The following is a 23,908-nucleotide window of genomic DNA, read 5'->3' on the forward strand; positions in this document are numbered from 1 at the left end:
CGGTAACTCCTTATTTTACACATTAAAGTTTGTTTACAGGTCTTGGGGAATACAACTGCATATTTGAAAAAGTAGGATAAAGCCATTTGTGGCTCCATGGGAAGCTGCATGTTTTTGTTTCCATTGATGTTGCTCAGTAGCTAAATTGCATTGTGGGTGATGTAAGAGGCAGGTTATGAAAAGCAGTTCACTGGTCTAGCATTGCTCTCATTATGTTCAAGTTAAAAACAAATTAATAAAAATCGGTAAAGCAGAACCAGACATCACCTGATTTATTCCATGCATTCTTCTTCCTTTTCAAAACCTGGACGCTACATAACCCATAATGCAACTTAGCCACTTAGTGACATCACTGGAGGTAATTCATCAGATTACATGCTTCTTTCTCTGTATCCACAAAAGACTTGATACCAGTTTTTTTCACAGATACAGTAGTACTCCCCAAGACTTGTAAACACACTTTAGTATGTAAAATTGGTTATCGTTTAAGGTTTATATCTATCTAGCATCAAAGTCTGCAAAAACATCATTCTGTACAGTGAAGTTGAAACACATGGAACACATTTTTGACTGGAGTTTGACTTAAATGGAAGATGTTACAGACTCTGTTTCAGTAGTCATGTAACAGCTCTCCATCTCCAGTTTTGGTAAAGACGGAATAAAATAACAGCGAATAGAAAGAAAACTTGTCGTTAAGTCTTAAAGCCAGCAGTCTGATCTGAATCATTGGTTTTGGTCAGATGTCTTGGCAGAAAATCCTTCAGTCACTACAGTTGCATCAAAGCTGTTGAATAAATTTGATGATACCTTTTAAAACGGTTTTGCACTCGCTGCTCCCGCATCAAACCAAGGATCAGCTCTGAAACTGCCACATTAGCCTGCGTTTCTACATCTCTTCATTGCTTTAAAGTGAAGGTTCTCTGGTGTCCTTTCTATTACACAGACACACACACACACACACACGTGCGCACACACACACACGCACAGCTATTCCATTTTCTTTTCCAATATTCCTTCCACCAAATAACCTCTGAGGAGACCAGGCAGCTTTCACGGCTCTTGTTGAATTCTGCAATCTGCCAGTTGTACGTATGTGTAAGTGTGTGTGCACATGGTAGGCACCTCTTAGTGCTTGATTGACGTAGACTACAGTCTCAGCCACTCTGCCCTACTTGAGTGCTCCCATTGTGTGGAGAGAGCAGACTCATTTGCCAAGTATTAACCTCTGTCAGCTCCCTGTTCTGAGTTGTATCTCCTCACCCTTCGTGGCCCTGTCTCCTGAAGGCAGCTGTCCGGTAATCTCATTTATTTCAGCTGCCTGGAAAAATTGGGTGGCTGGAAACAAAGACAGAGCACCTTTTTATGCGACTGTCACGTCTTAATAGCTCAGATGGAGATCTACACTTTCTTTAAAAGAATACTAATTTTAATAGATTTTCGTTTTAAAGCACACTCACTTCTGTATTTTAGCCAACCGAAGAGCAAAAAGCACAAGTCAGTTCAATTAAGCATCATTGTAAATAGACTTGAATGCAAGAAATCATGTCATTGTTATTCCAACTTAGCTAAAAAATAGAGAAAAACTGAAGAAAAAAAAATTGTTAATTCATTTTAAAAATGTACATGATTTGTTTTTGGGTGGGATAATTTGATGTAAAGAATTGGGTGTAAACATACAGTTTTGGACCATTCAGTGTTGGAAAGGTTGTACTCTCGACATGATACGCTTAGAAAATACAATGCATTGATCAAGGTTAAAACAGTGGTTCCCTGAGGACAGAAGTGAAATGAGCACCACTGCCTCCTATAATGATAATCTCGATGTGGTTAGTGTGTGCATTTGTTTAATAAACAAAAAGTAGTCGAGTAAAAAAAGCAACAGTTTTTACCAGCCACGACAGTGTCGGCCGGTAATGTCTTCACCTCCTGTGTGTGTGTGTGTGTGTGTGTGTGTGTGTGTGTGTGTGTGTGTGTGTGTGTGTGTGTGTGTGTGTGTGTGTGTGTGTGTGTGTGTGTGTGTGTGTGTGTGTGTGTGTGTGTGTGTGTGTGTGTGTGTGTGTGGTGTCCTGGAGACACCTTTTGTACCTCCCACAGATGCAGTTTTGAGTACTAGGCAGGTGTTTATATGTCCGTCAATCATGCGAGATACAGTCGTGGAACTTTACAGGTGTGTAGTTAAGACAAAATGAAGGCTGAGTTTTGACATGAGTGTGATCCGACCCATGAGTATTGAGTTTTAATGTAATAATGCAGTTATGACAATAAAGTAGTGCTGGGTCAGAATGTGAACATGTTGACAGGCATCTGGTGTGATGCCATCGCAAGATGGTCTCTAGTTAATACTGTTTTTCTATTTTTGTGGCTATGCAGGATAAATAACTGTAATATGAAGAAGGTGAAACAAAGTAGACTGTTTTAGTGTTGTGCCACTAAAGAGCAGCTTCTTTCCTCAAGGTACGAGACTCCTCAATTCATCTTCAGCCATCAACCATCAAAAAAATAGTTTGAATTTTATGACTTATCCAGCCTGGATAAATCAGACTCAGACCCAGTGGCAGGCATTAAGAATAACTATGATAACGGCACAGATATAGTATTAAATTGAAACTGTTTCCAGTTTAAAGTTCCTTGCAGTAAGTTTCGGTAAAGATTCTGCTTCTACTTTGAAGTGGTCTTTTGTGATGTTTCTGGTAATGCGCGGCCAGATATGTGTGTACCATATGTGCTGTACCTCATTCCTCCCCTTCAGGGAACAGAGTTTAAACTCACAACATGTAATTTTCTAACAATCTCAACTCAAATGTACACAAACGTACTTGTTCATAAAAAGACTACAATCTCAATTTAAGGTTTATTTTTACAGCTGTGGATGTGCTCACACGCCAAGATGAAATAAACTCCTTGTGGATGTTGTTTGCTAATCTTAAAGGATTTTCTCTTAATGTGTCTCAAAGCAATGACTCACACACCTAAGCTTTTAAATTCTGCAGGTTTCTTTATTTTCAAGATTAACTTTGTTTTAATTTCCCCTCAATGACAGGAGGATTGTAAGGAAAACTGAATCAACTCGGAACTAAATGAAGATCCCTAAGATTACTCTTAATGGGCAGTGAAGAACAAATAGTCACAACGTACTGTATGTCAGAGAGAAATCTTTCAACAGTGGCTCTTTTTCACAAAAGTTAAATGGTTATTACAAACTGTAATATAGGAGTAAGCTACACAATGCTGCAGAGGCAGCAGGAGAGGAATGGGGAGGGAGGGAGGGGGGGGGAGGGAATAAATATAACAAGAGAGCATTCATCTCCATTAGACGGTAATTGCCATCAGCAAGAGGTTTTTAGAGATGTTAATATGTGAGGAGGACAGAAGGGCGAGATAGAGAATACAGCTCTAGTTGTCCTGGCTCTGTTTCATGCCCTCATCACAAGCTATTTTCTCTCAATTAATACAATATTTGATGGCCTGTGATTAATCCACATCGCTCAGCTCTGATTTTTCTATGGTAACAATGTTGAATCATCCCTTGGATACGTGGATCACAGCTACTGAATTATCATATCGCTTGCATATTTCTGCACCATTAGTCTGTAAATTGGATTTCAAGTTTTCCACTGCCACTCACGCTGTCTCCATAATACTGCTCATATTAATTGTTGAAATCTTCTCATCATCTTACCACAAACTGTCTGAAGCGGGGGATCCATTAGCACAAATGTAATAATATTATTTTTCCCCAAAGCCAGGAGGCAGTGGAAACATCCTACAAAACAAAATATCATTCTTCTCCCACTGCAGTTATTGCTTCATTCATCGTTCTCTCTGCACAATTACAACTGTAACTCCAAAAACTAATATATTTTTATGATTCTCTCCACTTAATGGTGCTAAGTAAGAGCCCATGAGAGCAGCTGGTGAGACTGATAGTTCAACGATCTGCACAAAAGCTGTGGCGTGTGGATCTAAAGCTGCCCTGCTCCAGTATTTTCAGCTGCTGCAGTATCTCGCCCCACAGATAAAGGTAAAGTCCTGAGATTAAAGAGCTTTCTCACAAGGCTCAAAATTTCATACTGTATTTTTTTCACCCCAAAACTCCACCACACTCCTAAAATCAAGAGTTATGACTCCACTGCTCCAAACCATCCAAACGCTGTTGTGAAATTACCCGTGGATGACTGTTAGGGAAATTACCCAAGTCACCTTGATGCTGCGCCACCTCGCAAACATCACAATTAAATGCCAAACAACTGCTGTAAAACTGCCAACTACAAAATTACCTAGACACAGCATCACATCTGTAGAGCCTTCGAAGTAGCAAGTCATTACATGTTGTCATGTTTTTCCATTTTCCACGGTCGTAACGCACCCCTTTAGTGATATCCAGGGAGTGTTTTTCCCCCAAACCCTGCAGCCATATTCCCTCTGTGAGTATTACCTTGCTTGGTAATAACCACCTCTCTTCTTTAATCGTCTTGTTTTACAGCAGAGGAGAAAAGTGTGAAGAGTGCTGCATTATCATCTGTGGAGCAGCTGGGGATCAACACCTGTCTCAGGTATGTGCAGTATTTAAAGTGTTTTTCTTTAGCTCATAAACCCTCATTTAATCAGACGGTCGTCTTACAGCAAGGAGAACCTGCTGTGTATAAACTTGTTCTCTTGTTATGCTCACTGAACTGCAGGCTTCATTTTAGTAACTGCAGTATTCACTCTGAAAGAAGTCTTGAAGTCACTCTGTAGAAGTTTTCAGACCATTTTCTTAAAGCTCCTGTTTGTAAGAAAGTAATACTGAAACATTCCCAACTCGTCAAATACTGATGCATTTGGTTGGCGGCTGACCTACATAAAAAATAAAAAATGTTATGCTCTCAATGTTGGGTCATTTTTTCCCAGTAGTATCACAGATGGTATCGAATATAGATATTTTTTAAGGTATTGTATCGAAGTTAGCAATTCCAGTATAGCTAGCCGGCTATGCTCCCGACCTCTGCCTGGCTTTGCCAACACAAATCTCTGCAAATGTCTTTTGTTTTTGATTTGATTGAGCGACCCCTAATAGCAGAAATTATATATTGTGCGTTTAACACTTTTTTTTTTGTTGTAGAATAGTTTTGCAGAATAAGGCATCAGTAAGAACTTTAGAATGACTAATAAAGAGCCAATATACTACTCATACCCATGCTAATAAACAACCATCTGACTGTTTATATGTCTACCTTCTGTGTTTTTAATCTTTACATATACTAGTTTATGTGTGTGGAAAGGTGGTATTTACACATGTTTTTATTCATCCAGCTTTAGTTTCACACCCTCAGAATCAGACAGGTGAAGAGGTTCTTCCTGAAGCTGCACCAAAGTTATAAAGGAAGAAGGTCATTGCTGAAGAAATCGAGCAAACAGTGTTTTCAGATTGAAATGGAGTGCAACAACAAGAGGTGTGAGCTGTTTCCCCAATTCAGGAGCTCAATCGTCTGAAGGCCACAGCACACAAAGAAAAGCTCAGATGTGATGGTCTGTCCACACCATTTTGCAGCTGTTAAAGGCATCTAAAACATGCTGTTGTATAAAGAATAATAATATTCCTTCCTGCTCCTACAGTACGATGAAACCCCGGCACTTGTCCAAGGTGCTGAAGGGTTCTCTTGCTGTTTTGTTTTCACACTAATGATGCCAGAGTGCATTCTACTTGGTCGGTTCTTTATTTCCCCATAAGTAGGCCCTCTGACTTGTGGTGCTTTTTTCACACTGCTCATTTCTGTCCTTAATGAGACCCCGCTGCTACATTACATACTGGATATAACTCTTTTCTCGACATGTTCCCTGGAGGGGAGCTTTTCAGATGAAAAGTTCAGAATCACTGAATGCCATGTTTGCATTTTTTGGTATCAACAGAGCGCAGTGTGTGAGCGTTACCCGCAGAGCAGCGTGTCTTATGGGATTTAAAGTTGTCCGACATGAATTTATAATTAATCCTTGACTTACAAGTGTCAGACTTGCTGAGTTAAATCATACCACTTTGGACTTGTTGAATTGAATTTTGATGAGTACTTTTGTGAATCCGCATAAGGCCTCAAGAAATTCTGACTCTTTTTGCCTCAGTGTTTTGGTGCATAACAACAAAGACAGTGAGAAAGAATAATTTTTAAAAAAAATACAAAACTGAATAATTACGATAAAAATATGAAAAACATACAAATATGTTCAAGAGTCTGTTTTCAAGATGAAAGTGCAGTACAGCTTGAGGAGGGACTAATTAATGATGGAGCAGAAGTGAACCATCATTGACTTTGGCAGAATAAACTCCCGTAGCTGCAGCAGGAAATACATCCACGGCTGTTTTTTTCTTTATCATGAGGGCGTGTTCAGCTCCTGGGGTCTTGGGTGATGATGGTCCGCAGGAAGGACACATGGTGATGGGGGCAGGTGTGACTGGGTTCTTCCTGAAATCCACCACCATCTTCACTGTCATCAGAGCCATTAATGATTGAGATTTACATTATGTCTGTTCTGTCTTTCATCTCCAGGTACGGCAGCTACCTCAAGCTTCTGAAAGAAGATGCTGTGAATGACGTGACGCTGCTTATGAAGCATATTAAGATCTTCTTGTCCACACAGAGAGTTAAAACAGCTTCAGAGCTCAGTATCCTTAAAGAGTCCACGTCTGCATGCATGAAGTTGGTAGACTGTGGCTACAAAGGTATTCACCCTCTTTGAAATTTGCATATTTTCTTGGCCTGTTTGGAAAGTTGTCTGGAAAGTGACTTCAACAAACTAATGAGATTCCCACATTTCAAGCAAGTTGGAAAATATGTGATCCCTTTTAAGGAGACTTCTATTCTGACTCCTCTTGAATATGTTGTATACATATACAGTATATATTCTATGTTAACAGATTTAAACACACAGTATGTGTTTCCTACATCAAGGGGTTCCCGATCAAAACAATGAACAAAAAGTAGTAGTTAAAGGATGTTGCGAAGTAGCATGGGATCATGGGAGTTGTTGTTTTCATTGTTAAACAAACATTATTGCCAATGAAAATCTGATGTGAGTCAGGCAGAAAGAGCGTGTCCTGTGGTGGTAATGAAATGAGTTTTTAACTGCGGGCTAATCCAGTCGTTAAACCAATTAATTGTATTTATTGAGCTCATGTATTAACACAACTTAAGCAGACTAAAGTACTGTAGAAAAGAACATTAAAATATGAGGTAAAAAAACCACAGCGCGACAGCTAACCAGCTCATATGGTGTCCTTAATGAAACCTGAATGATTTCTGAGTTTGTAAAGCATATTTACATGCTGGTACATTATATCTAGTGAATGTTTTAAGGGTGAATTGTAAACTACATCCCTCTGTGTGCCTTCTACCTAAACAAAAGTTACAGGTTCACAGGGTTTAAAGGCAGCACGTCAGCAGAGAGACGTAAAACACAAGAGGTGTCATAGCCCGGGGTTGTTTTCTGGAGTGGAGACTCATGGCTCCATAGTTCTCCTGGAGCAGGACTCAGACCTGCATATCAGTGAAGTCATTTGCTTCCAGCAGCTTCTGATTAAATTATCTAAATGAAAGTGAATGCTCCAGAGCTTGGATAACCCTGTTAAAATGTATTTGACGAGATACATTTTGTGTTGTGACCCTGGTGTTTGGAAGCATGTTACTTTTTATGCTCACCAATGGAGTTGTAATGTGGTGTTCACAATGCAGAGCTGCTGCCTGTGAGACCCCAGTAGCCAGAGGAAAATGTTGGAATTATACATTTCTGCAAACCACAGATGCATTCAAATGTACATGTGTCACATTACATGTATGTATGAGCTGACTTTCAAGTCAGGAGGTGGAGGTGTTACACCTGGGTGAGACAGCTGCCGAGCCAGAGAACACTGTTCAAACTGGTGTTTCAACATTAATAAGGATGAAAGCAGCAGCTATTTGTAATGAGACACTGGGACATTTTCCTGCCATGTTTGTGGCCACAGACTATGTTTTTTAATGCCAAAATATAATCTTTTCTTAAACCTCACCGAGTTGTTTTTGTGCCTAAACATGACCAGACAGTGAGTGCAGCATTGTTTCAACGTAAAATTTAACATTTTACCTAAAGAAATGTAAAGATTCAATATATTCGAGGTTTGCAGAAACATACATTGACAACATTTATTCTGCCGATTGTGTTGAAGATCTTTTAATAAATTAATCATTTTGGCTGAACTTTTATTACAGGATATACACTTGACTCCTAAATGTAAATGTAAATGACTCCACATACCTCCAAATCACAAAAAAATGAATTTCCATCTAAATCCGATCTGTTTTAAGCTTTTTTGTTCATCTCATAAATCCACAGAATGATACTGCAGACTGAGAATTGAATCTTGGCAGTCTTAACTGTAGGAAGCTGTTTTTCAGCTCTGAGATAATGGCGTGGTGTATCAGGGTTAATTGACTGTCAAAGCATTACTCGCTCTGTGGTTGACACTCAGTGGTGTCAGTTGACAGTAAAGTGGTATTAGCTCAACGCTTGATTTAACACAACATAAGGACTCAGTTTCTTGTGACACCTAAACAGGAATCTTTTCAAATTCTTCAAAATACAAACAAAATAAATTGATTTCAGCTTTGAGCTACAACATTTGTACAATTAATTCTGTTGTTTGAATTAATTCACGACCACCTGCTGTTGCCAGAAAAGATCTGTCAAGTCACATTAGTCAGTTTGTTCTGCACGCAGCTCTGTAGATCATTAATTCGTAATACAAGCAGAGGCTGCTCAGATTTATTTTTACATGCAAAATGATAAATTCTCTTGATTAAAGCTGTTACCATTTAAACTGTGCTGCCAAAGGCTAATTTGAAGGTAAGATAAACACTCACCAGTTTCTGGCTCTTTAACTCTGCCCTCCAGTCACTCAGCAGGATGATTATCCAGGCCACGACTGGCTGGCCTCCACAGTGTTCCTCATCATGGCTGGAGACATGGAACGGTCTCTGAGTTTACTCCTCAATCTGTCCTCTCAGCTTACCTCTGCATTCATCTGGCCAGCAAGGATACACGCCTCTGTGAGTATAAGAATGTGCAAATACAACTACAGCACGAGGTATTTAAAGTGCAAGGGCTAGGATTTAAATTTGCAGCAATTAAGCATCAAGTGGAAGCAAAACTGTTGAAAAGACCACACTAGTCATGCATCATCCTACAGCTCATTCTTCTACTTTAATGCATTCTTGCTGTCTTGGTTTGTGAAGAGTTATGGTATTCACACTATTCTGAACAAAAAGATCACATGCTGCTACTCAGGAGACAGTTTGAGATTGCTTTTAAAAAGGAAAAAAAGGTAAGTGTGTGCTAAAATGAGTTAATGTAAGCACTTAATTGGTATAGTAAGCTCCTCTCTGTTGTCTGGAACAGTTTTTCATCTGCATGTAAGTAAAGTGTGGAGGTGTCATTCAGAGATATTCTCGAGACTGTTTTCCATTTTCTGTTTCCCACCTGCCTCCCAACAGGGAGTTCATCGGCTTGTTTGACGTGCAGAGGTTGCACAATGTGTTGAGAGTTTGAATGTGTGCGTGTGAGCTGCAGTGTGAACCCTTGTGAGCTACAGTTAATCATAACATCAACTGGTAGATATGCAGACATGCATCTTCCCAGAAGTAAAATTCCAACTTTACAGCTGCACTTATGGGGTCATAAGGTGAACTTTATAAATAGTCTCCCATGTATGCCTTTGCCCTGCACAAAGTAAATCAAATCTCTGAAATTCAGACAACCTGTAGATAGTTTGGGCTTAAACTGAATGGTTTGGTTTGGCATATCCTACCACAGCCTGTGTTCTTCTTGAGTCGATTATCAGCCTTTGATCCTCAGACAGGTCCTACATGTCTAGACTTTATACCATTTGTTTATATAATGAATAACAAGATGCTGTTGGCCATTCTCTGTTGTCGTAATGACTGTATTTTAATATATTACTGGCTAAGAAGAAAGAGTCTGCCCAACAGTCTGTAGATTTTGCTTGACAAAAAATACTTCGAACAGTGCAGTTATACCCAAGAAAGCCAGGTCATAGAGAGGGGCATGCATGGCTTTCTGGAGCCATCTTGTCTTTTGCACTAAACACTAAAATCACGTCAGAACCATGAATAAACCTACCATGATTTCACCCATTGGTTTGGGGACTTTTGAAACCTTGAGTTTACCATTATGGCCGTCACCATCTTTGGAGCCAGACGTGTCCATATTTGGTTGTAGCTGCTTGTCAATCACAAGGTAGCCACGCCTAGGGCTGGGTATTGAACTTCAGTACTTTTATGGCACCCACCGAATTGCCCCGATACTATCGAGTATGTCTCATCATTCAATACCCAAGGAGTTCATCTCATCAGTGTCAGTGAGCTAATAAGCATGCAGCGTGCTTGTTGTGCCAAGATCTAATAGTGCTGATGACTGGCTGTCTCGAGGCCAGCAGGAAAAACACCAGATTACGCCCAGAGATGGGGCTCACCACATAAATGTGTAATGTAATCTTTTGTTAAATAGGTTTCATAAAATTGATATTGAAAATTGTTCAGGAACCAGTATCCAAGTCAAAGTATGGGTATCTTTACCGGTATCAAATTTCAATGATTCCCAGCCTTAGATGGGTTCTAAATCATAGCCTGCTTAGTTTAGAGTGTATTTTACTCTAAATGGAAATATAATTTGCAAAATGAACATCATTCTGTATTAAAGAGGAGGCTTGAAACTAGATAATAAACTCATCAGGAAAGTGTTTACTGAGGTAATAAATCAAGTGAGAGCCAGGGTCATTTTCCCATAGAATTCCATACAATTGGACTTTAAACATCCATCTAGTGTCGAGGTGATGCTTTCAGAGGGAGGGACTCCTGTTAAAACCTGACGTCAAGTAAAAATCCAGATTTTTCTTGTCTCATCTGACATATACGTCTAAAATGCACCTTCAAATGTTAACAGCTTTGACGTCTGTCTCCGTCTTGTCCTCATTTAATCCTGGCTTTTTCAAACACAGCACGTCAACAATCACAGCGTCACAGCAAGACTACAGCAAAGAAAAACATGAATATATGAAGTGCTATGCTGAATCCTCACAACTTTATTCACATACGGGCTTTTGTTTGATTCTATTCATTTCACAACAAGGTGAAAAACAAACAGGATGTTTTTTTAGCAAATTTAAAAAAGAGGAGTAGTAGTACGAGGAGGAAGTTGACTGAAAGAGATAAATGAGGGGGAAAAAAGAACTAAGAGTATAAAGAATATCTGAAAATAGCGGACGGAATTTAGTTTCAATCATTTTAAATTGCCAGGGAGAACTCAGGTGCTGAGAATAAGCTTTGCTATCATTATATCAAACCTCTGTCATCTTGTTGCTCTTGTCAAAGTCAATTACGGCTCGATTGGACTCAACTGAACGTGTGTTACGTGCTGTCACTGTGTTTGATGCAGATGCAGCTGGCGAATTTCAGTTCAGGCAGTTTGCCTCCAACTCCACAATGTGGTCGATTTAGTCAATACCACGCAAAACAGAAAGGGCACAAATAATTAAGAGGCAGCAGAGAATTTAGACGGGAATGTGTGCAAGAACACACACAATCCCACGCCTGTGTGAACACAAAGCAGCATGCTGTTTCTATTTCCATTAGTCAAAATAAAAGCTGTATAAAAGCAGGTATGAAGATAGTTTTTATTTCCATATCAGTGCTGAATACAAAACATGGAGCTCGTGATTGATGCTTCTGTTGTTTGAAAATCCACAAGTGGTGAAACAAAAAATGATTATTATTTACAGAAAAAGAACTCAAATCTCAAATCTAAAAATGTTCTGAGAGAAAAACCTCTTGTTTATCACGACAGGTCCATGTTCCTGTGGAAGTCGCTGAATCAGGAATCCCTCCCATTTACTGGTGCACGGCTCACTATGTGGAGATGCTGCTGAAAGCTGAAGTTCCTCTGGTGCACTCCGCCTTCAGGATATCTGGTTTCACCCCATCACAGGTATGATTGAAAAAATGCTGCTCACTTGAAGCTAGCTGGTGCAAGATTGTAGGGCTAAGATTCAGAACAAAACTGATCGTAATCGGGCGTTTTCCTAGGCAACACAGTCAAAGTTCAGGATATGGGATTGTTAACCAATGAGTGTGTTATCTGTGACATTTATTTGTTTAAAATTTCTGTTGACGAAGTTTGCTTTTCTCTTTGTCGCACTCTGTCTTTGTTCCACTGGCACCTATTACTGTCAATGCGGACTGAAAGTTTAGTTCTTCTACTTGATTTATTATCACGGAAATTAGCGTGTATATGCAGGTTTTTTTAAACATGGGTAAAAACGCAAATAATCGACAGTTAGCATCTTTCACGTTGCCAGAAACCGAAATCAATATTATTCTGAATAAGACACATTTTTATTCCAGAGCTGATACTGGAAGTAGCTAAGGAGTGAGACATCTTGCTTCTTTGTGATCTCTGTTGAGAGTTAGACATGCACAGTATCAATCATGTAGCTGACGAGGCTCGGGCCACACAGAAGCCACAAACAACTGTTTGATTTTTAATATCTTCAGTCAATCTCAGTGCTGATTGACAGATGTCAAAGCACTGCTTGTCAGGGACAACTGGAAAGAAATCAACAAGTGGCCCTTAACTTAAACACATGTCATAACATGGCGCCTGAAGAGGAGACTAAGTTAGCATTTTCACCCGGGCGTTGTGTTCACATCACAGCCGAGCTGAGCCAGAGGCGATAAATACTTGTGACTATTTAAAGGGTTAATTGACCCAGGAGTAAATCGAGATTGTACACATTCAAATTGCACACAAAAGCCAGATGTTGGGGGATGTAAGTGGGCTTTTTGGCCAGTGTTAAAAGGGTATATGTGTGTCAGATACCTGGGAATGACTTACAAGCACTAGAAGTTCAGAACCACAGATTTTAAACTTCCATGTGGATCACTCTACATTGCAGAGTTTACCACGGTTTATAATCCATACAGAGGAATTTTGTTCACCTTAAGTAGCTTTTAGTTTGGCCACCAGGGTCTTCTTCACTCTGTAACAGTCTTCAAAGACTGAACCCGAATCAAGTCAGATATGCATTGCATTGTTACACTCGGTTTGGTAGAGTGTGGACCCAAAAGCGGACACTGAGGCTGGAAGTAGGTTAAGGAATAATTTATTGATTCCACAACTGTTCAGCAAGTGAAGGAGTTGAGCGTCCCAGGCGGAGTCCCCGTCTGGTAGCGTGGAGGTGGAGGTGCGGTAGCTCGTGGTGACGCTGGTGGTAGCGTGGCGAGTTGAGACTCAGGTGAGCACAGAGTGAGGCAGCTGGCTGCAGAGGTGCAGAGGTTTGAATGGCTGGAGCTGGAAACACAGGAAGCCGGCGTGCTGGTGAACACTGATCGTAGAGAGAACACGAGAGTAAATTAGATTTCCAAGAGAACAAAACGAAACAATTAGAAGTCATAGAGAACGACAATCTAACTGGAGCCATGTACCACATCGAACTGATGAAATCATCTGGCAGCAGGTAGCGTGAAGAGCAGGGCTTTATCAGCAGGCACTGATTGGCAACATGCTGCAGGTGAGCGTGTGACAGCAGCTCCAGTAGTGGGAAGCTCCGCCCAGCCACTCCATGCACCTCTGTAAGCACAAACGGAAAAAAGAAACCACACCAAGCACCAAAATATCCACCACAAATATGACAGGACATGACATGCATTGCTTTATGCACTTACATTAATCAAATATAAATCAAAACTATTCAACAAATACTTGGAAAAAGTACAACTAAAACTGATTTCACACCAGACATGATAATGAACGCAAAAGGACCTGGAAGAAAACTGAGCCTGCAATTTTTTTTTAAAAAGTCCACATTGTTAAATTATCCAGTCGGCTTAAAGCTTGAACTACTTCTATTTGTTTCTATAAAATTATAGAATGACACAAAGTTTGAGTCAGACTGATGAAGCTTCAAAGACACAAAGTTCTGTTTATACTGCAGAAAATTAGTCTAACTAAAATATTTAATTCTTACTTTTCTGTCTTTGTATTATAATTCCCATTTAGATCAGTAAAGCACAGTCACGACTACTGATGGAGGAAATAAAGGAACTGAATTTGGATTAGATTTGTTTAATTTAAAACTTACTGAATTTGTACTGACACCGAAAGACTCAGCAGCCGACTTTGTTTTTTGTTTAACTGTTAAATGAATAATTGAATAAAAGTAATTCATTAACGATGTCAGTAAGATCCCAAAATACTGTGTTCAAAGCTCATATAACCACACTTTTAGTTGCCCTACGAATGTCTTCCATTTTTATTTTGCTTTGACTTCAGTCGACTTCAAAACACCAAAATACGCCTTTGACGGTGGATCTTTTTCTTTGACAAAGCAGTCGAAAAGTCAGATCTTTGCTCCTCAGCTCTTTATTCTTTTAAAACAGACGTCTCACACAAATGGTGTGGTAGCAGAAAAGGGTAGATTCACCTTGAATCCTCTTATGTTTGATCCTGTCTGCTGTGTGTCGGCAGTTGACAGTTGAGGCTCACATAATGTACGGCAGCACAGGCGCTTATAAGACTCTCTGCATTTGCATCAAAGATCTGAACTCGCCGTCTCCAGGGTGGAGTAAAACGTTAACATTCAGCTCATCTCGTCACTCTTCAAGGCAATAATGAGCACCTGTTCCTCAGTCAGAAATGGAAATATCTGTTCCAAAAGTTTGAGCTTTGAGAGACTGACAACGCAGCAGTGGGAAATGAAGCATTATACACCTCTGACATTCATACAGTACAGGTCGTGTGTGTTTAAATCCATCTGACAAACACATTTAAGTATTTGAAACAGTATTTGAAACAGTCAGACTGCCTAGAGAATAGGAGTGTGTGTGACAGAAAGAGACATTTAAACCGGAGCAGTCCTCAGTGTGAGCTGAGGTAGGTGAAGGATAAATGGGTTAATTATATGAAGAAACATGAGGTGTGTGGTTCACATGTCCCAAATGGGAAACAACCCTTTGCATGAGTGCAGCGCTGCAACAGTTATTATCGATCATGCATTCAGTCGTGTGTATGTGTGTTTATCTGTTTGGACTGATCAGCAGAATACTTAACTCTGCCATTGATGCTGACTTTTCACTACTCTTAAATGGCCAGTAGGGGCCACAAGTGATGAACAACTGCTTCAGTGTGGAATCTTGTTTAAGCGAGGGACACTTTGTACTTTATAGGGGACCCAACCAAATTACATCTGCACTCCTGAGTACCTTTCAGATGAATCCGTGCCATGTTTCAGTACGTTAAGAGTGGGTTGTGTGTGTGAATCAATCAAACATTAAAAAATGTCCTTATAAGCGTATCATAGACTTGCGTCTTTTCAGCAGTATTAGCCATTTTACGATATGCATTACAACACAGCAGAGGGCATTTTTGGAAATCGGCTAGACTATAATGAGGCTTATCTAGTCTGTTACAAGCCACATCTGTACTTCCATAGGAATATTTGATCTCATCTTGAACTGAAGAATCTGCAGATTAATTTCAAATACAATATGTCATGATCCACTAAAGTTAGGCAAGACACAAGATGGTCTTTGCTGTCATCTTAACTATAAGCCCCTCTTCTAGTTTCCATTATTAATTGATTGGCTGATTATTTTATCAATTATCGAAAATTAATTAATATTAATTAAGAAATTCCAAAGATAGAGAAAATATCCATCAGTTTCGTCTAAGTCAAAGATGTTGTCTTCAAATGTATTGTTTGGTCCGATCAACCATCAAAAATCAAAAAATATTTAGACAGCTATTTATCCCTTTTATTTTTTTTGCATTTTTGCCTGAAAAATTGCTTGAATTGACAATTGATTAACAGTTGATTTTGAAAATAGTTGTCACTTATTTTGCCACTCAGAATAATCAATTGATGGACTTGCTCTCAATGAGTTTGTAAATCCTACATAAAACTAAAACACTCCTGATGAGCAGGGTGATGTGACCTGACATGCTCAGATTAATAGCGGCTCTGAAAACCTGTTGATGGCAGACGGGAAATTAAGTAAAGAATACTGTGAGAATGTAGTCTCAGTCATCTTTGCCTCCTGAGTTTTAGCTCACAGGAACACTAACTACAGAGGAAAGCACATTTTGTCACTCTCAGAAAAAGAGGTGCTCTTGGAAAGACCTTGAAGGGATTTATAGTCCCTAGTTTACAGTCACAGAAAGTACTGTATGTACTTGTTTATCTGCCTGCAGGTTTAAAAAAAGGCAGCATGGATCCAGCTTTACTTGTTTTTATCACAACACACAATTCAGGATGCCAGTCATTAGAGTATAGCTGAAGAGGCGGTGGTAATAATCAAATGTGTTTACTGAGTGTAAGTGCAGCTTGAGCAGACTTGTGTTGTTAGTGAACACAGTGACTAATAATTGGCATGACAGTTAGTTAAAACGCAGTGTGAGCACTGTTTATCTGTTGAATGATCGGAATTTTACTCCTAAAAACTGGATTTAGGAGTGTGAAGCTCTATCAGACTCACAGCTACTGACTGTAGTCACATCATGCAGAGCTCAGTCACACAGAGAGTAGATTTTACTGACCATGACACATTTATCAAATCCTTGCTTCAACATGAGGCTGTGCACTCAGAGGACTTGTACAATTTTTAGCATGCTGTCCTTTTATTAGCCATTCTTGCAGCACAGCTCTGGGGATGTTAATACTGGTGCAACACTTTAATTCAGATTGAAATATCTCAGCAGCTATGTGATGGATTGAAATTAAATTGTGTACAGATATTCAGGCTCCCCAGAGGATGAATCCTAATAACTTTGGTGAACCCCTGACTTTCCCTGTAGGGTCACCATGAGGTTGACTTTTGTGGCTTTTAATAAAATATATCAACAGTTATTAAAAGGAACGTCATTAAATTAGGCACACATATCCATGGTGCACAGAAGATGAATCCTTATGACTTCGGTGATCCTCCTGTCCATCTCAGGCTATGACTTGGAGGTGTTAACTCTCTCCGTTTATGATCAAATACTTCCGAAACAAATGACATTCCCATCAGCCTCAGCTCTACTTTGTGTTTAGTGATAACTAGCAAATGCTGTTCTGCATGCTAACATGCTCACCTAAGACACTGAACACAGTAAACATTATTCCTGCTTAACATGAACCTGTTAGGGTATTCCTACTGTAGGTGAGCATGTTACATACGGGTGTTAGCGTTCAGTTCAAAGCACCGCAGTGCTTTTGTACAGCCTCACAGGGCTGCTAGCACAGCCAGTCTTTTAACCCCAGGTCGCTTGTTTTCATGATCATGCGTTTAGTTTCCACCAAGCTTTCATGAAAAATGCCGTTGGTAGCATTATTCACCAACTACTCCATGATGGATTGGCAGTTCTGTTGACCTTGCAGGCTGAAGTTGTTTCAGTTGTGATATAACTGTCAAGGCTCAAATGGTGCAATTTCATCACATCAAAACGTTGGTGAAACAGCTTAATGCTTTCAAAAGCACTTAAATAACATCTCTGAGGGCAAAATGCAGCCCGAGTCTCGATATGTTTCATCTTGCAAAATACCCTTTAAAATGTCTTGAATTATAATAGTTCTACCTTTTGAACTTTGTAACCTGACTTTCCATTTTCAGCAAACTTCAGAGAGAGTGCTGCGAGACTAATTTTATATTACATGAGCGTGTGCTTATGTGGGTTTATGATCAGTTGGACAAATCAGCTACAGTTGAGTGCAGAACAAAATGGTTGACAGTCAGAGGACTTAACTGCTCTGAATATAAGTTCTGTCTTGATTTAAATCAATTCTTTGTCCTCACTAAGAAAAATAGAGCCTCAAACTTTAATAGATGCCGTAGCACTTTGTATTTTTTATTTTTTTCCAAAGAGAACAGAAACACTTTGCAGAACGACTGCATCACTGATCTCACCTTAGTCATCAGGTTTGAAAAATAAACATTAGCATGCATCTCCTTGTTTCTTCGTCCCCTAATCCCACCTCAATATTCAAGACTGCTGTGAGTTATCATTTTTCACTCTCAAAGTAAACATGTTCCCAGAAAGATTAATTTAGAGAAGCTGATAAAGCAGAGTCAGCAAATGAAGTAAATGTAGACGTCCAGACGTATAGAACAGAGCGTGTGAGCTCAGGTTGTGAAACCATTCTTTGAGTGGACAGGCTGGTGAAAAATACATTATTTTCCATAATGTCTGTCATGTAAATGTAAAGAGAAGAGGTTAAAGCTTTAGATGAACTCTATTATGCCTACTGTATTATATCATGTTTCCATGTGAACAAGGCTACTTAAAAGCATACAATAATTGAGGCATGAATGTCTCTGTAAAAGTATAATTTAAAAACCCTTTTCAAAGTCAACCTACACATTTGACCTCATGTAAGAACCACTCATTCGAACAGATTTGTTCTTAAGAGCCTCGACTGAGTGATTTCAGAGAATTGACAAATTTTCCCTTTACTTACTGTAATCGTTGTACAAATGACATTTATGTGTGGTTTAGACTTGTCATGAGCCATTTACAGATAGAAAAAAATCAATAGTTTGACTTAAAGATCTAATATGTAACATTTCTGCATTAAAATGTCTAAAAATAACCCAGCCTTTGTTATATATTTTGTTGAGCTGTGCACTTACATAATCCTAAATGTTTCCAACAATGATCAAACCCAGAGAAGTCCTAATCCGAATTTTATTGCATTCATCTGGTCTCCTGTTGCTACAACTCCCAGAAGAGAGTAGGAGAGTGACTAAGGAAGTTGGTGAATAAGACTAAACGTAACTTCAACAACATTATCTCATCTGTGAACATTTCTTAAACAGTGTTTGGTGCATGTCAAGTGGCATCCACATACAGCAGATGCCAGAACGTTTAGACTTGTAGCCTGCTGGTAAAACTCTTTCTGGTCATCTCCTGGTCGAGATGTAAGTGTTGTCCTCTTAAACAGCATTATGTACTCTAGTGTTTTAAATGACGTCTAAACACCCAGTGATGTCCGCTTGAGTCTTAAACTAACACAGTGCCATTTAAATTAACATCATTTAATTCTTCGTTTAAATTCTTCCCTACATGTACTTTTTATCCTTTGTTAGCTCATAATTTACTGGCTTTAAGCTCTTGATCTTGTGCTCTTTATAGTTATGTTTACATGTACTGAATTAAGTAAAATGTAAAAAATGTAGAACAAACTGTGTGAGCTCAGAAACACAACGCAAACTCAGACACGGACTGGTTACTTTTAATTCTATAGAATATATATTCCCCTTTAATAGATTAAGTATATTGCAAAGAGGGTGAATATTGGCCGACTAAGGCGAGAGACATTTATAATGACATATTTGATTTATTATAAGCAGAGCAATACTAGCCTGAAACATGATCCATCACTTGTCAGCAGCATCAAGTGGATCATTCAGTATAATTGAGGTCTACATTTCTTTCACCTGTATTAAATGTGAACGAATGAGACTTGGTCACACATGAATTAGTAATAGTTGGAAGGTTTACTCTCAGTAACAGGGAGATCTTTTGTCTATCTTCCCACAGATGTGCCTCCACTGGTTGACTCAGTGTTTCTGGAACTATCTGGACTGGACTGAAATCTGCCACTACATCTCCACCTGTGTGGTGATGGGTCCTGACTACCAGGTCTACATGTGCGTGGCCATATTCAAACACCTGCAGCCAGACATCCTGCAGCAAACACAGTCCCAGGAGCTGCAGGTGTTCCTCAAGGTGAGATGGAGTTTTAGTTCTGCAGCATATTTTATATACAACCTTTGTGTGTGTTCAACCTTTAAAGTTAAAGGTGGCCTCATGTTTGTGTAAAATAGTCTGAATGTAACGGTGGTCAGAAAGAGAGACTCGCATATTGATGACGGTTCTTTCAGTGTTGTAGAATTCAAAATATTCTTCAAGGTACGACTACAACTAACTTTTAGAGGTTTTCATTATTGAATACTCTGACAAATTGTTCTTTAATAATCAACCAATCATTGTCTACAAGATGTCAGGGAAAACAAATGCCCATTATAAACCCTACAGCTGAGAGTGACGTCTTCAAACGTCTTGTTTTATGTGACTAACTAACCAAGTCTTAACCCAAAACACATAACATTTACAAAGGTAGAAAATCCTCTCATTGGCAAAGCTGCAACCAGACTGATTGGGTTTTTAACAAAAAAAAAAGACAAACAATGAATCCAGTAGTTGACTGATTAATTGACCTGCATAAGGTGATGCATGAGCCTAAGATACAGTATTGTGACTGTCACAAAAGCACCTGTGGGCAGGGATGTCCATCCGTCAGTGGTCAGAGAGAGTATCTAACCCTTCAGTAAAGTCTTTATATTTTCATACAACTGCACTAGCTTATGTGACCTCAGGTGTATCCTCAGATTTGTTGCCATTGTAGAGTACGGCAGCTCAGCTAGTCGACAAACAGCCTCATCTAGAGTCTACACTGTCATGAGAATACAATCACCACAGCTGTCCTTGCTCGAGTCCTTCATTTCTGTGATCTATTACATCTCATTTTTATTGTTATTTTAGCTCACTTACAATTTGTATTTTTCACGATATTACGATTTGTTTACATCTAATTCAACTAAAATGCATGTTTTATGTTGGGGTGTCGCAATCTTGTAATATTCACAATAACTGTGACATCAAAAATATTGATTGTGTTAATAACACGCATGATATTATCATATGAATGATCCAGCCTTAAGCATCTTTTGTTTATGACGTTGTCTGGTTGCCTTTTCACCACCAATTGAGTAGTTGTTCTATTTGTACACTTTATTTTTGAACAGGTTTGTTTCCAGATTCTCTCTCCACCTCCCTACACTCGCAATTTCAGGGTAATTTATTTGCCAAAAAAAGAGAAAAAACAGGTGGTTAACTGAAAGATAGATTTGCCTACTGGCATTTTTTTTCTTCAAATTTCATTAGATTCAATTTGTTCGACGATGATAATCGTGGAGTGAAAATCTAATATCCTGGCAGCCCTAGTTTGATGCTTCAATCTAATAAAAACACTTTCATTTAGGACTTTCACATTAGGTTGGAGACCAAATTGACCTGCCTGGCCACAGACTAAAGAAAATGACAGCTTGAGTTTAATCAATGCTAGCAGTTAATCCAACCGGCGATGAGATGTCGCTCTTTTTTGGTTCTTTTAAGACACTAGAAAAACAACACAGTACATAAAATAAGCACAGGGCATGGGCCCTCTGCTGGACCACAAGTTAAGATACTTCAAACAGTCTGATTGGCTGTAAATTTTGAATTCAAACTCTTAGTTCATACCTGAAGGTAACATCAGTAAAACTGCAGTTTAATAAGTCACAAATACAACTTTTTTTGACAGTAAAATTATATTAAATGCGTCAACAAGAATACAAGAGTTAATTTGGGTTATTTGGGTTTTTCTACAGCATCTCAGGTTAAATCTAGTCCTCTGCTAAAGTGCACAGCTCTCCTTTTAAATTCAGAAGTCCTCTATGAGTCACATCCATAATGAATAACAAATCGACTTTTGGAATTTTGCTCACAAAACTTCCCTCTCTGGTATATTTTGCTGGAAACGTACCATGAAAAGCAGCCTTCATTTGAGTGAGTTCTGCTCAGTGAATATTAGATGAACGCTGAAACTAGAATCAGCCCCGAATATTTCACAGAAGGTCTAAAGTCACGACCTCAGAGATGTGTTCTTCTGCTAATATCCAAAGCAACATTAAACAGCAGCATTGTGAATGAAGCATGGCCTGACACGAAGCGCTCGTCGTCATTACTCATTAAGCGTCTCAATCCGTCTTGTCTCTGGCTGATAGCTCTGGTGTTAACATCGCCATGAGCCGGCGCTGACAGTTTTTGTGAATAAAAGATCAGTTATGGAGGCTTTATCTGAGGAAGCTCTTCTAATGAGCTGTAGCATCAGATACTGCTGCAAGAGACAGCTTTGAGACGGAGTGTTTGTGTGTCTGTATGTTTGTGTGTGTGTGTGAGTGTGTGTGTGTGTGTAAGAGAGAAACTTACACAATCCTCGTCCTGAGCTGAACTGTTGAAAGTTTCAGACGTGCTGGTTTGCGTCCGACGGCCTTATCTCTGCTTTTCCTCTCTGTGGGAACAATGTGAAGAAGTATTTTACTCTGACGGATACGGTATTACAGGATTTTTTTAAACATTCACACACACACTTTCACCCCTGTGCACTTATCCTGTCTCACTATGGGGTATATCAATATTTCATCTAAATTAAAATTTGAAAAGCGAAATGACTTGTTACAGTCGTTCAGTCTGGATGGAGCTCAGCTGCAGTGGTGAGAGGAAAAGAAGACAGAAAGACACAAATTATATTTCTGTCACTGTCTCAGAAGCAACATTAAACAGCAAAATAAATGAAGCTTCAGTTTGGTTGTACTGCATTCAGAGACAAATAACCCATCATTACATACATAAAACTGTCGTGATGTAGGGATGATGAGTTTTATTCTTTATTTGGAAACCTGTGAACTTCCTGGAAGTGGTTGCTGGTTTTCCTGTGTCCAAAAAAGAGCAACATCACAATTTAAAATCATATAGTATCAATAAGATGAGAAAATACAATGTAAGCCAAATGCAAAGATCAGACAATAAGTGAAGAGACTCTACATATGAAACCACAGATAGCAGTAAGCTGTAATAGAAAGCACAAACTGACAAAAAGATTTGAAAATAGCAAAAAAAACAAGTTAAGATCTACATGGAATAGTCCATTATTGTTAAATGAGGATTATTTTAAAATCATATTTCTAATTTTTGTAAGGTCCAATAACATGGACATGAATTGATAAATATTCCTTCCTAACTTGGTGCTAGTAAAGCAGTATTATGTGACCTGAAACCTCTTCACACGGACACATCACACAGTACTGAGTGACCTTTAATTCAGGTTTAAGGCGCTTCTGCATAAGCTTCACTTCTCAGACCTTGAATATTTTATACAGCCAATGACGACAAGTCATGTTTTTATCATCTTCTTTTGAAAGAATAACGTCTGTAATCTGTAAAAAATAAAGTAATTTAAACATCTTACTGAAAAGAAAAGAATGAACCGAGTTTCTTTTAACTAACCAATAATACTCTGAAAGCTTAAAAGATATATTCCTGTTAATTTCTTCTTCCCCGACTCACACTGAGCCTTAATACCACTCATTTGTCATGTGACGACAGGCTTAAGAAAACGCAGAAATCTCTGGTAATTAATGCATTAATTAACTTACCTAATGATCTCATAAATGCTAATGGCAGATATATCTCGAAGATTATGTGGGACATTAAGCAGCTCACGTCACCTGATCAGCATGAAAATATTGGACTGAGTGGTGCTGAATCGTATATTTGGTGTTAAACTTAAGAAGTCAGACACCAATTCCTACAAACTCGTGTCTTTGCATCTTCCTTTTTTTCACCCTCCTTAATTCACCCAGAGAGAATAACAGACCAAAAATACTCTCCCGAGTGATTTCCACTGCTTATCTCTTCTCTCCTTCACGGCTTTAACTGTGTCAGCAACCGTTTCCCAGTGAGATAAATGAACAGGCCGAGCAAGTTTACTTTGGATGTTTCTTCAGGATTAATCTCACAAATCTTGGCTGAAATAAAGAATCTGACAAGTCCGACTTAGATCTATTGGAAGAGTTTCTATGCTTGCTGTGCTCTTATGTTTTGATAAGAAGCACACACACATATATACCATCTGCCCGGGTTACAGGACTATCACACCGACAAAATATGGATTTAATAGATTTAGTTATCTGGCTGGTGCTGCTTGCAATAAAAATGCACTTTATTAACACCAGTATATCAAATAAGT

General features: G+C 39.0%; 1 protein-coding gene across 5 annotated transcripts in view; it reads left to right on the top strand.

Moving 5' to 3' along the window:
- Nucleotides 1-23,908, top strand: part of tbc1d32 (TBC1 domain family, member 32) — a 90,295-nt gene that overhangs the window by 60,709 nt on the left and 5,678 nt on the right. The window contains exons 29-34 of one of the 5 annotated variants that reach the window (XM_084377065.1): nucleotides 4,484-4,553; nucleotides 6,522-6,637; nucleotides 7,384-7,518; nucleotides 8,902-9,056; nucleotides 11,869-12,009; nucleotides 19,597-19,785. In XM_084377065.1, coding sequence (XP_084233191.1) covers nucleotides 4,484-4,553; nucleotides 6,522-6,637; nucleotides 7,384-7,518; nucleotides 8,902-9,056; nucleotides 11,869-12,009; nucleotides 19,597-19,785 — 806 coding nt within the window. Of the gene's footprint in view, nucleotides 1-4,483; nucleotides 4,554-5,292; nucleotides 5,424-6,521; nucleotides 6,695-7,383; nucleotides 7,519-8,901; nucleotides 9,057-11,868; nucleotides 12,010-19,596; nucleotides 19,786-23,908 lie in introns of those variants that run through there. The other 4 variants (XM_084377066.1, XM_084377067.1, XM_084377068.1 and 1 more) reach the window with 4 other exon arrangements.

The sequence above is a fragment of the Pagrus pagrus genome (genome assembly GCF_965226575.1).
Source record: "Pagrus pagrus genome assembly, chromosome: 16".
Taxonomy (NCBI): domain Eukaryota; kingdom Metazoa; phylum Chordata; class Actinopteri; order Spariformes; family Sparidae; genus Pagrus; species Pagrus pagrus.